Raw genomic sequence first — 15605 nt, forward strand, 5'->3', positions numbered from 1 at the left:
CCAAAAAGGTGTCAGAGGAGAGCAAAAAAGAAAGCCCATCAAAAGAGAAAAAAGAGGTAGATCTGAAAGAGCAGAGTGCCCCAGCACTGGAGCAGAAGCCTGACCAGAAGGAGCACAGAGAGTCAGACCAATTCCAAGAGGCAGAGAGTGCTGTGACCACACAAGAAGAGGATCTCCCTGAGCCCACAGAGAAGGACATGAAATCCCCTGATATCACTGCAGAGCTGAAAAGCAGCTCAACCAAGGAGACATGGGAACAGGTGAGGTCACCACATGATTCTGGTGTAAAAACGACACAGGATGACAAAACAGTAGAAGGTAAAATTTCAGCCGGAATTCCCAGCACAACAACAGAGTGTGAGGAAGAGCCTGTGCCAAAGATTCCTGAAAAGGAGGTGGGTCCGACAGAGCCAAAAGTGAGCAGCAAGGATGATAGTGTAAAAACTGTTGAGCAGATTGAATCTAATGGCAGTGAAAAGTTCACAAAAGATGTCTCAACAGCTGAGGAAAAAGTGAAAGAATCTGATACATCATCTAAACCAGAAACAACTATCACCCCTAAAGAGGAAACAACCCCACAACCAGAGCCAACTGTCACCCCCAAAGAAGAACCATCCCCAAAACCGGACCCAATGGTCAACCTCAAGGACGAGACATCACCTAAACCAGACCCCACATTCACCCCTAAAGAAGAAACATCAAAACCAGACCCAACCATTACCCCTAAAGAAGAACCATCCCCTAAACCAGAACCATTAGTCACTCCTAAAGAAGAAACTTCCCCAAAACCAACCCCAAACATCACCCCTAAAGAAGAACCATCCCCAAAATCAGAACCAGCAGTCATCCCTAAAGAAGGACCTTCCCCAAAACCAGCCCCAAACATCACCCCTAAAGAGGAGACCTCCCCTAAACCAGAATCAACCATCACCCCTAAAGAAGAAACCTCCCCCAAACCAGCCCCAACCATCACCCCTAAAGAGGAGACCTCCCCTAAACCAGAATCAACCATCACCCCAAAATATAAAATATCCCCTAAACCAGACCCAACTGTCACCCCTAACGAAGAAACATCAAAACCAGCCCCAACCATCACCCCTAAAGATGAAATATCCCCTAAACCTAATTTAATCATCACCCCAGAATCAATGACCACCCCTACAGAGGAGAGTGAAACGATCAGCAGTGGTGACAAAGCTGAGACAGTCACACCACCAGAGAAACAGTTGCCTGCCGTTGCAAAGAGCAAGGACTCACACAGAGAGGCACCAGAGAGCAGCACAAGTATGGCTAAAGAGCCTGAGAAGGTTACTGATCCCAACGATGAAATCCCAAAGACAGAGAACGTGAAGACCAAGGCCTCTGAAGAGATGTCTGTTACAAAGACATCGCCAATGAAAGAACAGGATGTATCAGCCATGGGTTTGAAAGAGAAAACTGTTGACGGGAAGACAACAGAAGAGGCACAATCTAAAATAGATGAGAACGGCTTTACAGGAGGTGATGGAGAGAGCAAAGATGACAAAACTGCGAAGAAGACATCAACAGGGCTAGCTGCTGAGCCAATCGCAGAAAAGCAAGCTAAACCTAAAACCTGGGACTTAACCTCTTTTTAGAATAACCAGATTTAGGGATCTGTATACGTTTTCTGTAAACCTGCATGATTAGTGCAAGCCTTGAAAGCAATATGAGAACTGCTCCACCTTAAAAGATTAACTGAAGCTTAATATGTACAGTATCATAATTCATGACTGTCAATTATGAGGCACAATTAATGAACTCCTGCGAGAGATGTACTGTAATATTGAATGTAACAAATCAAAAGCTGTATTTTGCTGTATCTATTTTCTTCTGCCCAATGGATGATAATGTGAATAGGGATGATAATGTGCATGGTTGATAATGTGATTTGATAATGCCTGAATGAGCCAAGAAATAAATACTATTTCCAGCTACTCTAACTTGCTGTGCTGTATTCCACCTGATAAGATGCATCACATACCAGTCAACTTAAGAGTAAAAAAAAGGCTTTTGTCTTTACATCAGTGTCCCCATGATGAAACCAAGGTACTTTAGGGTCACCCAGTTGCTTATAAAAGTGCTTTATAGTCAGGTCTTTATATAGACCAAAGTATCTGGATAAGGTGACCCTCAATTCATAAGCTTTGAAAGCGTGTTGCTGACACACCACATTGTTTGACTGACCCTCACACTCTATTACCCTCTGGACTCAAAGGTTATCCATGTGAGGTAGTCTATAAGCCAGCTTCCAGGCCAACTATACTGAACAAAAATATAAACGCAACATGTAAAGTGTTGGTCCCATGTTTCATGAGCTGAAATAAAAGATCCCAGACATTTTCCATACGCACAAAATGCTTATTTCTCTCAGATTTTGTGCATACATTTGTTTACATCCTTGTTAGTGAGCATTTCTCTTTTGCCAAGATAATCCATCCACAACCGCAGACTACGTATAACCACGCCAGCCCAGGACCTCCACATCCTGCTTCTTCACCTGCGGGATCGTCTGAGACCAGCCAACTGGACAGTTGATGAAACTGTGGGTTTGCACAAACAAAGGATTTCAGCACAAACTGTCAGAAATCGTCTCAGGGAAGCTCATCTGCATGCTCGTCATCCTCACCAGGGTCTTGACCTGACTGCAGTTTGGCGTCGTAACCTACTTCAGTGGGCAAATGCTCACCTACAATGGCCACTGACACGCCGGAGAAGTGTGCTCTTCAATGATGAATCCTGGTTTCAACTGTACCGGGCAGATGGCGTGTATGGCGTCGTGTGGGCAAGCGGTTTGCTGATGTCAACGTTGTGAACAGAGTGCCCCATGGTGGCGGTGGGGTTTTGGTATGGGCAGGCATAAGCTACGGACAACGAACACAATTGCATTTTATCGAGACGAGTTCCTGAGGCCCATTGTCGTGCCATTCATCCTCCGCCATCACCTCATCTTTCAACATGATAATGCACAGCCCAAAGTCGCAAGGATCTGTACACACTTCCTAGAAGCAAAACGTTTTCTTCCATGGCCTGCACACTCCTCAGACATGTCACCCATTGAGCATGTTTGGGATTCTCTGGATCGACAGCGTGTTCTAGTTCCCGCCAATATCCAGCAACTTCGCACAGGCATTGAAGAGGAGTGGGACAACATTCCACAGGCCACAATCAACACCCTGATCAACTCTATGCGAAGGAGATGTGTCACGCTGCATGAGGCAAATCTTGGTCACACCAGATACTGACTGGTATTCTAATCAATGCCCCTACTTTTATTTTTAAGGAATCTGTGACCCACAGATGCATATCTGTATTCCCAGTCATGTGAAATCCATAGACTAGGGCCTAATTCATTTTTTTCAACTGACTGCTTTCCTTATATGAACTGTAATTCAGTAAAATCCTTGAAATTGTTGCGTTTATATTTTTGGTCAATGTACATTGCACGCCTTGATAGGGGTTTAAGATATCAGCTAACCACATATTTAGAAATATGATACCAGACTGCAGTCAATGACGAGGCAAGCAATCGTTGGTTGATGGCATTTATACATATGAAATATACAGTGCACAAAACATTAAGGACACCTGATCTTGCCATGACAGACTTACCAGGTGAAAGCTATGATCCCTTATTGATGTCACTTATTAAATCCACTTCAAATCAGTGTAGATGAAGGGGAGGAGCCAGGTTAAAGGATTTTTAAGGTTTGAGAAAGGGATTGTGTGTGAGCGCGCCATTCAGAGGGTGAATCGGCAAGACAAGATTTAAGTGCCTTTGAACGGGGTACGGTAGTAGGTGCCAGGCACACTGGTTTGTCTCAAGAACTGCAACGCTGCTGGGTTTTTCACACTTAACAGTTTCCCGTGCGTATCAAGAATGGTCCACCACAAAAAGGACATCCAGCCAACAAAAGATGAGGTGGTCCTCTGTAGCTCAATTGGTAGAGCATTGCGCTTGTAACGCCAGGGTAGTGGGTTCGATCCCCGGGACCACCCTTACATAAAAATGTATGCACACATGACTAAGTCGCTTTGGATAAAAGAGTCTGCTAAATGGCATATTATATTATTAACTTGACACAACAGTGGGAAACATTGGGGAGTCAACATGGGCCAGCATCCCTGTGGAACACTTATGACACCTTGTCGAGTCCATGCCTGAAGGAATTGAGGCTGCTCTGAGGGCAAAAGGGTGTGCCACTCAATATTAGGAAGGTGTTCCTAATGTTTGGTATACTCAGTGTATGTGCAAGACACCCCAAGCCCAGAGAAGTTAAATCTCAATAAAAGCAAGGAGTTGGATTCTGGAGTTCAAATACTTTATTGATAAGTTAAAACATACACGCAACAACCTTCCAGGTTTCCTGTGATCTTGTTCTTAGTCAGCCAAGTGACCAGAAGAATCCACTGGTTTAGCATACACACTGAACTTGACTTAGAGTACACCACACCAAAGCCGGACAGTATCCAGGCAGTTCGGCTTTACTGTGAACCTTAGTAAACCCTCCCTTAGTCGTCTGCAGCAGTAGAAAACAAAGAAAGCCTGCCAGGTTGGCCAAGAATGAATGGTTTACCCCTAACAGACTCAGTTTCAAGCCACCCCAAAACTGCTCAGTTTAAGTGAGGGCTTCATCATGTACAGCTTTGATATAACATCTCAAACCCTGATCGCCGAATGACAGATCATAACAGTACAACACAGCTTTAAGCTTGTCCTCATGTGAGTGGAAAGGTATACGACAATATTTAAATAGTAGGGGAAGCCTAGCAAATAACACAATTGCAAATGAGACGTTCAGACAACTGAGAATATTAGATGATTCGTTAAAAATTGTAAAATCAGAAAGGTATGACCAAACCCAACTGCCGCGTTTAAACAATCTGATGTCTCATCAAATAAAAACACTTGAGATAAACATGGAAGCCACAGGTGACCAACTAGCCACATTGGGAGGAGAATGATGTGGTGTATTTCATTGTCATGGCAGTGTTGGGTAGACGCAATGAGAAGGTGTATAAATTATTGACCCACTGAAAGTGTGTCTTTTAATGGAAACAACTACAAAGCAAACATGTACACCAAAGAATGACGGGGTAGTGTTTTTTTCTTCTCTTGTTGTAGCCTCTGAACAAATCCCCTCCTTCCATGATATATCCCCTTGCTGGTTTGAGTTGGAAATACATTTGAAGGCCAGATTCTGCTGATATTCTCTTGTTCCCTTCACCGCAAGGAGAGTTTAGGCCTCCAGTTCCAACCCCAGGCCCAGCTTGTGGCCTCCAGCGTTGATGCCCTTACCGTCCACCAGGGCAGAGAGGGTGAGTTTCACACCTGCAACAGGGGAGAGAGAAGGTCAGGGTCGCATTCAGGATGAGGGTGAAAAGAAAATAGGTGTCAACTAGGGATGGAAATTAAGCAAGCCAGAGGCTTGTGAAAATCCTTAAATTCCATCCCTGGTGTCAACATTCTCAACATTGCAGATATAAATCTCCTATAGAGCAGACATGATTTCCTATCTTTAAATGAAAGAGAAACAAGTCTTTGACATAACAGACTTCTATTGGAGCCTTCTGTAGCACTGCATGAGTATGAGTATATCTATAACAACACTCAGACATCGATAGCAAGTGATTTGAATAGGATGTTGCATTACTAGGGACTCACTTGCTGAGATAATCAGCGATCAAGTCGTTGAGATCTCCCCTTTAAACAGCACGCATGACAGCAGTCGCTGGGAATGTCTGGTCGCTAGCTCCCTCTATTAGCCGACAGTCGCTTTGAGTCTACTCCTTTCATTGAAAATGACTGGTTGCCGGTAGTTCATTTGCAGATTCTCACTGTAATGATGTCATGTCATAGTATTGTGTGGACCAGGGGAGTTAGTAGATAAGTGGTTTGCTGCCACAGAGTCTACATTCCGTTATGTCAAAGGAGATTACTGATGTTGATCTTAGAATAATTGATGGACAGGATATATGACTTGGGGGTAAAGGGTAATAACATGAAAGAATGGGAGTGCCCATGAAAGAATGGGAGTGCCCATCAAAGAATGGGAGTGCCCATGATGATTGGGGCGGCAGGTAGCTTAGTGGGTAAGAGCGTTGTGCCAGTAACCGAAAGGTCGCTGGTTCTAATCCCCGAGCCGACTAGGTGAAAAATCTGTCGATGTGCCCTTGAGCAAGGCACTTAACCCTAATTGCTTCTGTAAGTCGCTCTGGATAAGAGCGTCTGCTAAATGACTAAAATGTAAATGTAAATGATTACCAGATGTTTGTGGAGAGACTTGTAACAGAGTGTATATATATAGAGAGAGAGTGGATCTTTGTTCTGGAGTTAGGAAGAGGCAGGGCTATGTCCTTCGTCTGTTATAACTAACCATGGTACCATATTAAATATAGTTTATGAACTCCCCAAAAGTGTTTAAGTACATCCTTACATTCGTAATCACCTGATACCCTAGAAACTCATAACACTCACCATGTGCGAGTCCACAGTAAAGTATTAACATCTTCAAAATCAATTTTGGTGCAGTACCGAGTGTATACATGCACTTATAGAAGCATGTCTACTTCTACTCGCCGCCATTGGACCCTGAAGCAGTGGAAACGTGTCCTCTGTAGTGATGAATCACGCTTCACTATCTTAGTTCCAGTGAAGGGAGATCTTAACGCTACAGCATACAATGACATTATAGACGATTCTGTGCTTCCAACTTTGTGGCAACAGTTTGGGGAAGGCCCTTTCCTGTTCCAGCATAACAATGCCCCCGTACACAAAGCGAGGTCCATACAGAAATGGTTTGTCGAGATCAGTGTGGAAGAATTTGACTGGCCTGCACAGAGACCTGACCTCAACCCCATCCAACACATTTGGGATTAATTGGAACACCAACTGCGAGCCAGGCCTAATCGCCCAACATCAGTGCCTGACCTCACTAATGCTCGTGGCCGAATGGAAGCAAGTCTCCGCAGCAATGTTCCAACATCTAGTGGAAAGCCTTCCCAGAATAGTGGATGCTGTTATAGCAGCAAAGGGGGACAAACTCCATATTAATGCCCATGATTTTGGAATGAGATGTTTGACGAGCATACTTTTGGTCATGTAGTGTATTATGACGTGTGGGTTGGCCCTCAGCTCATTAAAGCAGTGGGCTACAGAGGAGAATGGTGCAACACACAAGAGGACCACTTTGGAAACAAGTGTTTTAATTAATACTTAGTGCTATCCTCTGGGTCCACATTGTATATTCCCCTACCTATGTATGTGGACAGAAGCTAATACATTTAAAATGTGGCTCTATACGGCAGCATTTAGGATTTGAAATAAAATGTTTTAGATAAGGCGACAGTACAGAATGTCACCTTTTATTTGAGGGTATTTTTATACATATCAGTTCTCCCGGCTAATTGCATAGTCTTATCATGAGGAATATATAATATTATGCATATATCAAATATTACCCCACTACACAGTTGTTGCCCAATACATTATTTACTATTAATTTCTTGTCATTTTGGAGTCACTTATTGTAAATAAGATTATAATATGCTAAAAAAAAAAATCTCTTGCTTAAACAGACGGTTTTTATGGGGGATTTTCATTATTATCCTAAGAATTCCGCAGGGTGCGGACATCGACTCTAGGGGGATAAAGTCCTAACATCAGAACTAAAGGAACACGAACCAGTGCTGTGAACTTTATTCTAGTGACAGATGATAAAATAACCTTTAGAAACACCAATAAGATAACGATTATAATTATTCTTAAACGAGAGGTCTTACCTGGTCTCAGCGTCTGGGTATAGCCAACACCGACAAGGCTGCTGTTGTTTACTTTAGCCTGAAAATACAGAATTAATTGATTAACTTAAAATCCAAAAGGCAGAGTAAAGTTCCTAACGACGGCAGTCAGAAATGTACTTAGCAACTCTGATATTTGAGAGCCAGACAATGTAGTAAGTGTAGAAGACAGCAATATACTATACATAGGACACAGTCTAAAAACAAAAACAGGCGGTTTCCCCAGACACAGATTAAGCCAAGTCCTGGACAAAAAAAAAAACATATTCAATGGAAAATCTCCATCGACAATGCTTTTCAGTCCTGGTCTAGGCTAAATCTGTCTGTGAAACTGGCACAAAGAGAGTCACTCCTGCTCTGTACTTACACTAATGGAGGCGCTCTTGTCCAGCTGGTATTTGGCTGCGATGCCGAAGCTTGTGCTGTTGCTGCCGGCAGTCCAGGCAAGGTTGACCGCTGTCTCCAGCACGGGGCTCACCTTCTGGTAGATGGAGCCGCCGAACTGTGCACCGTCGTTACTGTAACACAAGAAAAGGGAGAGAACTGCACACAGTCATTACTAGGGTATTTCTCGGTAGGCCAGTTTGAAATAAAGCCCTTTACCCTCCTACGCAGTTTGTAGGAATTTTTTGTTGTTGTATTTTACCCCCTTTTTCTCCCCAATTTCGTGGTATCCAATTGGTAGCTACCGTCTTGTCCCATCGCTGTAACTCCCATACGGACACGGGAGAGGCGAAGGTCGAGAGTCGTGCGTCCTCCGAAACACAACCCAACCGCACTGCTTCTTGACACAGTGCCCGCTTAACCCGGAAGCGACAGAGTCAGCGTGCACAGCGCCCGGCCCACCACAGGAGTCGCTAGAGCGCGATGGGACAAGAACATCCCTGCCGGCCAAACCCTCCCCTACCCTGGACGGCGCTGGGCCAATTGTCGCAGCCGGCTGTGACAGAGCCTGGAATCGAACCAGGATCTCTAGTGACACAGCAAGCACTGCGATGCAGCGCCTTAGACCACTGTGCCACTCGGGAGGCCTGTAGGGACATTTTGAGCCCTGTATAGGGGCTTTGGTTCAATCATTAGATATTCAATGATCATCATTTTCAGGTTGAACCATCACCATATTGCCTACAGCTCTGTCCATTCATCCATGTCCATTTTTGTGTGTGTATATATTTTTATATATTTTTTTTTTTTACAATTGAATAGACAAGGTATTGCCTTTGAAGGTAATTGGTACTGTATGTACACAGCAGAGCACTGGAAATTCATAACATTCTAAATAGAAATTCATAATAAACACATGTATGCCCTCAATTACACGTTGGTGTGCAGCTGGAAGTCCCCGGTCTTGTATCCCACAGCGAAGTTGTTCTGGGTCATCTTAGACTTGGCCGTGTCAAATGTCATCTGGTAGCCAGCGAGCCAGCCCTCGTAACCCACGACGGCCGCTCCGTGGATAGTGGGGCCAGCGAAGTCAAAGTCGACGTCACAGCCCAGGTTGACAAACTCGCGCTTGTAGGCGGTCTTGACTTTGCCGCTCTTCTTGCTGGTGTTGGAAAGGAAAACAGCTTTGGTTAGCCATAGCCTACATTCTGAACCATAATATAAACAGCTCAGGCTTAATATAGCCAGTCTGATGGAAATGTAGCAACCGTAACAGAATATGAAGGCATTTGGGACAAACCAAGAGCTGGAAAACCTCACTCCAGTAATAATTCACCGATACACTATTATGTTCATAATCAATAGTCCACAAGCAATAACAATCCTGAGCCACGTCTTTCTGGATCATCATTACACTAGCCAACAAGTCTTATAGTAGTTGCACCAACACACACCACAACCAACCAGACTTTATGAGCCTCTTGTGCTAATGTTACATGACACCAAGCCCAGTTCTAAACTAATAGCCTGGGCAGCGTGACACTAGCTGAAAAGCTGTAGCCTTCTGTGGGTTGAAGTTGCCCCTAGACACTGATCTTGAGTCAATTTCACATTTTCTGTACTAACGGTTAAGGTTAGGATAAAGGAAGCTGATCCTAGATCTGTACCTAGGGGAAACTCGTCCCCCGGAGCTCAGTGGACATGCAGTGACAGTGCGACGACCACCCCCTCCTCGACTTGCCCACCATGTGTCACTACTAGGCATGTGCCATATTCCATCCCCACATGATTTACACTTCCAGGAAAGTCAATACTATGTTGACTGGCTGGGGAGGCACTACTGCATAGGAGTGGAGGTAGGGCCGGGGGCTTGGACAGGGCTCCAGGCCAACCCTTTCTCCTGGTGCCACTAACATTCAGTTGGTGGCACCAGCCCATGATTTGGTCGCACCAAAATTGTCCCGTGTTACGGTGATGGTATGATTCAAGAAGTAGGTTTCATCTAACATCTCCAAGCAGGACACATGATCAAGACACTTTGAAGTGCAACCTAAACCAATGACTGCAGATCACCAGAATTACAGATTTATTTTATTCAATAGATTCATTTGCTAGCTTATTTTTGTGTGTACAAATATCACATAGCCCAAAATGACTTAGCCTAATTCATCATCTGAGGAAGTGGAAACTCATTAGCTAGATTGCTAAATATAATAGGCTGCTAGTTAGTCTTTTAATTTAATCTAACAGTAAATGAAATGCCCTAAATTTTTATTTGGCAGCATACTACCCAATGATGTCTATACATAGGCTTATGCAATCAGGAGAAACAGCCACAGTGGCTGGGCAGACTTTCATGGAGGAATACGGATATTAAAAGGCACTTTAGGCTACCGTTGGACCAAATAATGGTTTTAGTGGGCAAATATTATTATTATTATTATTTTTTTTGGGGGGGGGAATAGCCTGAGAATTTGCAGCTCGCATTAATGCGACCAATAAAAAAATGCAAGTTGGATAGCCAAGTCAAAGGAACGCAAAATGCGACCAAATGGTCGCAGTCTGGAGGCAATGCTAGGAGAATAAACAACTCCATTCAAATACAAGCACAAAAACAACAGTAACACAATCCATGGCTTGGATGTGATAATAAATACTACACAGATGAGAGCCATTTCAGACTAAAGTTCATTTGACTGACCCGTCACCTCAGATCCGCCCACGTGCCTGTAAGGACTGCGCACCCCAGATCATGTTACCTTCATGTAAGGACACTACGTGCTGGACTGACTACATGTTCACACCATCGGCACCCATAGATCCTATAAGTACTAGAACTAGTCCTCTGCATTGAAATTGTACATTACTAATCTTACCCAGTGTTTGGTGAGAAGGTTGTGTCAAATGTCAGCTTAAGACCCTTGGCAATCTAGAAGGAACAAGAACAGAAAGTTGGAACAAGACTGGTAACTCAAGGTTGATCTACCTGCATTTAATTTGATCAAGACATATTGGATATTCATTATTTGTTTGAATCCCCTTTTCCAATTGTGTGTCAAGGCTATCATGACGCTTCATAGACAGCCGTACACAACAAAATCTAACCGATTGTTACAAAAGCACTTTAAATAAAGTTTTGTTGAATCCAAACCTGGTCTTCGATGGTGATCTCTGTTCCCAGGGTGTTGTCAGTGTTCCACTTCTCTGTGAAGGTCAGGCCGTACTCGGACCTCTTGTATTTGGTTTCCAGGCTGCCCGCCACCTTGCTGTTGTCCGTGTTTGAGGAGCCAGACGTTTTGAACTCCTGTATAACATTCGTAAAAAGACTCAAATCAAGATATGAACAAAAATCAATGTCGTAAAAATATCTGAAAGCACTTGGGCTTTTATTATCAAGGAGTGTATTGAACTATGCTGCTGTCAAGCTCCCAGGGTTGTAAATTCAAAGTTACCTTCTATTGCACAATTACTGCAATCATAAAGACATATACACTTCTACAAATGGTAGAGTAGATACAGTGGTGTAAAGTACTTAAGTAAAAATACTTTAAAGTACTACTTAAGTCATTTTTTGGGGTATTTCACAACTTTTACTTTACTACATTCCTAAAGAAATGATGTACTTTTTATTCCATACAATTTCCCTGACACACAAAAGTACTCCTTAAATTTTGAATGCTTAGCAGGACAGGAAAATGGTCCAATTCACACACTAATCAAGAGAACAACCCTGGTCATCTACTACTGCCTCTGATCTGGTGGACTCACTAAACACAAATGCTTTGTTTGTAAATATGTCTGAGTGTTAGAGTGTGCCCCTGGCTATTTGTAAATGTCTTTTTTTTTTTTTTTTTTTTTTTAAAGTTTGCTTAATATAAGGAATTTTAAATGATTTTTATACTTAAGTATATTTTAGCAATTGCATTTACTTTTGATACTTAAGTATATTTAAAACCAAATACTTTTAGACTTTTACTCAAGTAGTATTTTACTGGGTGACACTTTTACTTGAGTCATTTTCTATGAAGGTATCTTTACTTTTACTCAAGTATGACAATTGGGTACCTTTTAATTTTTTTTAGTGAGTAGATATAATTCTACTTTCATTTTCAAAGTACACAAATGATTAGAAAGAAAATAAGTAAACTTACCACTCCGCTGTCAGACTTGGTCTTCACATCAAGCTTCACCAGGCCAAACCCTTCAGGGAGAAAGCAAAGTTCTTACAAATTAAAACCTATTTCACAACACTTTCGTTGTTCAAATTCATCCTCGGACAGTTACACCATATTACATTTTCACACTTTGATACGCCAAAACTGTAAACATTTTCATGCTGTGTGATAATTGATCCGGGGGAGAACATGTAGAAATGTGCTGTAAGAATGTTTTGCATTTATTGTTTTTATTATTATATATAAAATATTTTCCTTGGACACAAAAATAACACGTCACATCAATTGCTTACATATAGAAAGGGCACCTGCCCATCCCTCCTATTGGTTTAGCATGCCTCTAACAAACCTACCCTAATGGTTATTCTTACACAAGGTGTTCCATTACAACCACCACTACAGTATAGCCTATTTGTTCCAGAGTGAAGGGTACAGTACCATAGCCTTTGTTGAAGATGTCCTTGGCGGATTTGCCGAGGTCACCATATGATGGAGGCACTGCCATTACACCTGCAGCAAGGGAGAAAAAATGCATACATTACACAGTCAGAGTATATTTTGGTTTACAAAATGCCTGTGCAAGGGTGCCTGCTTCAGAAAACAATGTTTATTTTGAGTCTATAAACATAGCTATTCATCCAAAACAGCTAGTCATCCTTTGGGATAATATGTTTATTTTCCCCCAACTATACATTAAAAGGGCGTGGTTGACTGTCTGTATAGGAGCCAGCTCTATCAGCTCAGAGCATGGGTTCCCTTGCAGATGCTGATCCTCCAAGTGGGCATGATAAGTGGCCTGTGTGTCTGCATGGCCAACTTATCTAAACTGACACTAGGCCACAACTCCATGACTCACTCAATCAAGGCCAGGTGGAGGAAAATAAAACAATTCTAGTAGGGGTGGGTCTGGAAAGGGCTCCACTCTCCAGCCAAGTTCTGGCTCCTACACAGTCTGTCCTATTAATCAATAACTGGGTATGGTGCAATTCAGAGACTACATTACTATTATCCTAGAACAGTCTGTAGGACAGACAATGGTAGGTGGGTCTTTCCGTTACAAGACCACACAGTCATACCTAGGTCGTATGAGGCCTCATCTTTGAATGAGTGTATAGCATATGGTATACTGTAAGCGAGGGGTGTTTGTGTAGTGAATCCATTTTTGACATGATGTGGTTGTCATAACAGTGGAGTTGAGTACATCAGTTTGTATGAGACAATTTGACATTGTCCATGTCCACCACACTGTTATAATATGGTTCAGGAATGCCTAGTGTTCTACACTAACAGTGTCAAGACATTCACCTGTCAGTACACACTTTTCAGAAGTGGACAACCATAAATCCTTGCTACAATTTATGCTTCAATTAAGCAATTCAGTTCTCGTCATATGCCATGAAGCAGGCACATGACATTCAGTAGATGTTAGACTGACTGGTAACGTTAGCTAGTTAGCAGATAGTGGGAGCCTCCTGTAGCTCAGTTGGTAGAGCATGGCGCTTGCAACGCCAGGGTTGTGGGTTCGATTCCCACGGGGGGCCAGTATGAAAAATGTATGCACTCACTAACTGTAAGTCGCTCTGGATAAGAGCGCCTGCTAAATGACTAAAATGTAAATGTAAATTGCAGTTCTGTATCTAACGTTAGCTAAAGTGGCTAGCTAGCAAGCTAATGACATGGAAAATACTGGTATTCCAAGTCTGGCAAGTGTAATGTCAAACGTCATACAGAGCAAAGGTTGGGAAGGTTAACTGAGAGAAGCCATTAACATTTCAACCTATCCTATGGCTAATAACCATCTAGTGTTGCTGTGGCGAGCTAGCTGGCGTAGAAGCGCGTGTCTACAACGTTCTGGACAATACATCAATGTACCTACTCCTTGTGCCTTTTCTGTACAGAAATGTATAAGTTGTTTCGACACGTTAAAAATAGTCAGCAATGCACACAACTAGCTATGTAACCTGCTGGACGTCTGCATTGCCAGACATGCATTGCATGCCAAGGAAGCTAACTAAATTAGTTACAGCTACGTTCGTTGGCAGATTGAGTTGGCGCACAATACTGGAGTTCTCTCCTAACTAACTCACAGTTAGCTGCTCCAAAGTAACCTAGTTTAATTTGTAGTCTTAATTTCACACATGTGCAGCGGACATAAATTGTCCGCTACAGTCCCTGCAGCACAGCTCAATAGCTAGCTAATGCTAACCGGCTGGCTAGCTAGCTAGGAACATTTAGTGATAGCGTGTCAGGCAGTTCTCGGGCAAGCGTGGTCATAAACTGCGAAAATATATAGTTTGGCTTGTTCACCTACAGTAAAAGCCAGTTTAGTTGCTTCACTTACCGGTAAAATATGGGACTAGAGCTCAACTAAAGTGACTTTATTTCAGATGTTAGTGGCGCCGCTGTAGACTTCACCGGTTGGACTGGAGTGGAGGGCGAATTGAAGGAGACTGCAAGTAATGAAATCCACAGCCTATCAAACATCATTCAACCGAAGCGAAGGACCCCTCCTTGTCACATGTTCGCCTGTCAAAAAATAATTGCAGATTCATTACAAAATAACTACAAAATGAACAAAAGTTAAATGTTTTTTTTTTGCTGTAGCTTGAATTTGTATATCAATTCAAAAACCAGTCTTACGCACATTTTTCTTATGCATAGAAATATGTCTGTATCATAGATTCATCAATTTCTGGGTGTAACTTCTCTGGACAACTATATTTGATCCCGTAGAGTAGGTCATGTGGAGTACGATCACTACGTTACGAAAGGCACTGAGGGAGTCGTTGGTAAAGTAGCATCGCTTGAATGACTTTTCTGTCATGGACAGGTCGAGAGAAGTGGGAGGATGGGGAGCAATGCGTTTAAGAAATGGGAGGATCAAGAGCAAAAAGTGCCAAAATTGCTATCTAGAGAGATATGGAGCGGCGACTTTAATGCACATAACAGTTTAAGGGGAAGCACACATACAGATGCTAATGGTACTATTGTGGAAGATATGATGGAAACAAGAGCATTAGTATGTTTTAACGATGGATGTGGTACAATAGTTTATGTTGTTTGAGTGGTTACATTCTGCCTGGACCACACACTGGCTTCTAACTCTATTGCATCTATGTGTGAATGTAACGTAATTAATGATTCTACTGTTGGAAGTGATAATTTCCCGATTTCGTGTACCATGAACTTTGATGTTACTATTCCGGACAGGGTACCATTCAGAAGATG

At 42.7% G+C, this 15605-nt stretch overlaps 1 protein-coding gene across 1 annotated transcript; it reads right to left on the reverse strand.

Moving 5' to 3' along the window:
- Positions 1-5035: 5035 nt before the first annotated feature.
- On the reverse strand, positions 5036-14835 carry LOC311130223 (non-selective voltage-gated ion channel VDAC2). The gene is made up of 9 exons (XM_084162920.1): positions 14719-14835; positions 12816-12887; positions 12354-12403; positions 11354-11506; positions 11079-11131; positions 9137-9364; positions 8186-8336; positions 7801-7858; positions 5036-5350 (listed from the first exon to the last, which is right to left on the reverse strand). Exons 2-9 carry the CDS (start codon positions 12880-12882, stop codon positions 5259-5261), a joined length of 852 nt encoding a protein of 283 aa, XP_084019046.1. The 5' UTR covers positions 12883-12887; positions 14719-14835; the 3' UTR covers positions 5036-5258.
- Positions 14836-15605: the final 770 nt, after the last annotated feature.

This window comes from Coregonus lavaretus (assembly GCF_964263955.1).
Source record: "Coregonus lavaretus genome assembly, chromosome: 1".
Taxonomy (NCBI): domain Eukaryota; kingdom Metazoa; phylum Chordata; class Actinopteri; order Salmoniformes; family Salmonidae; genus Coregonus; species Coregonus lavaretus.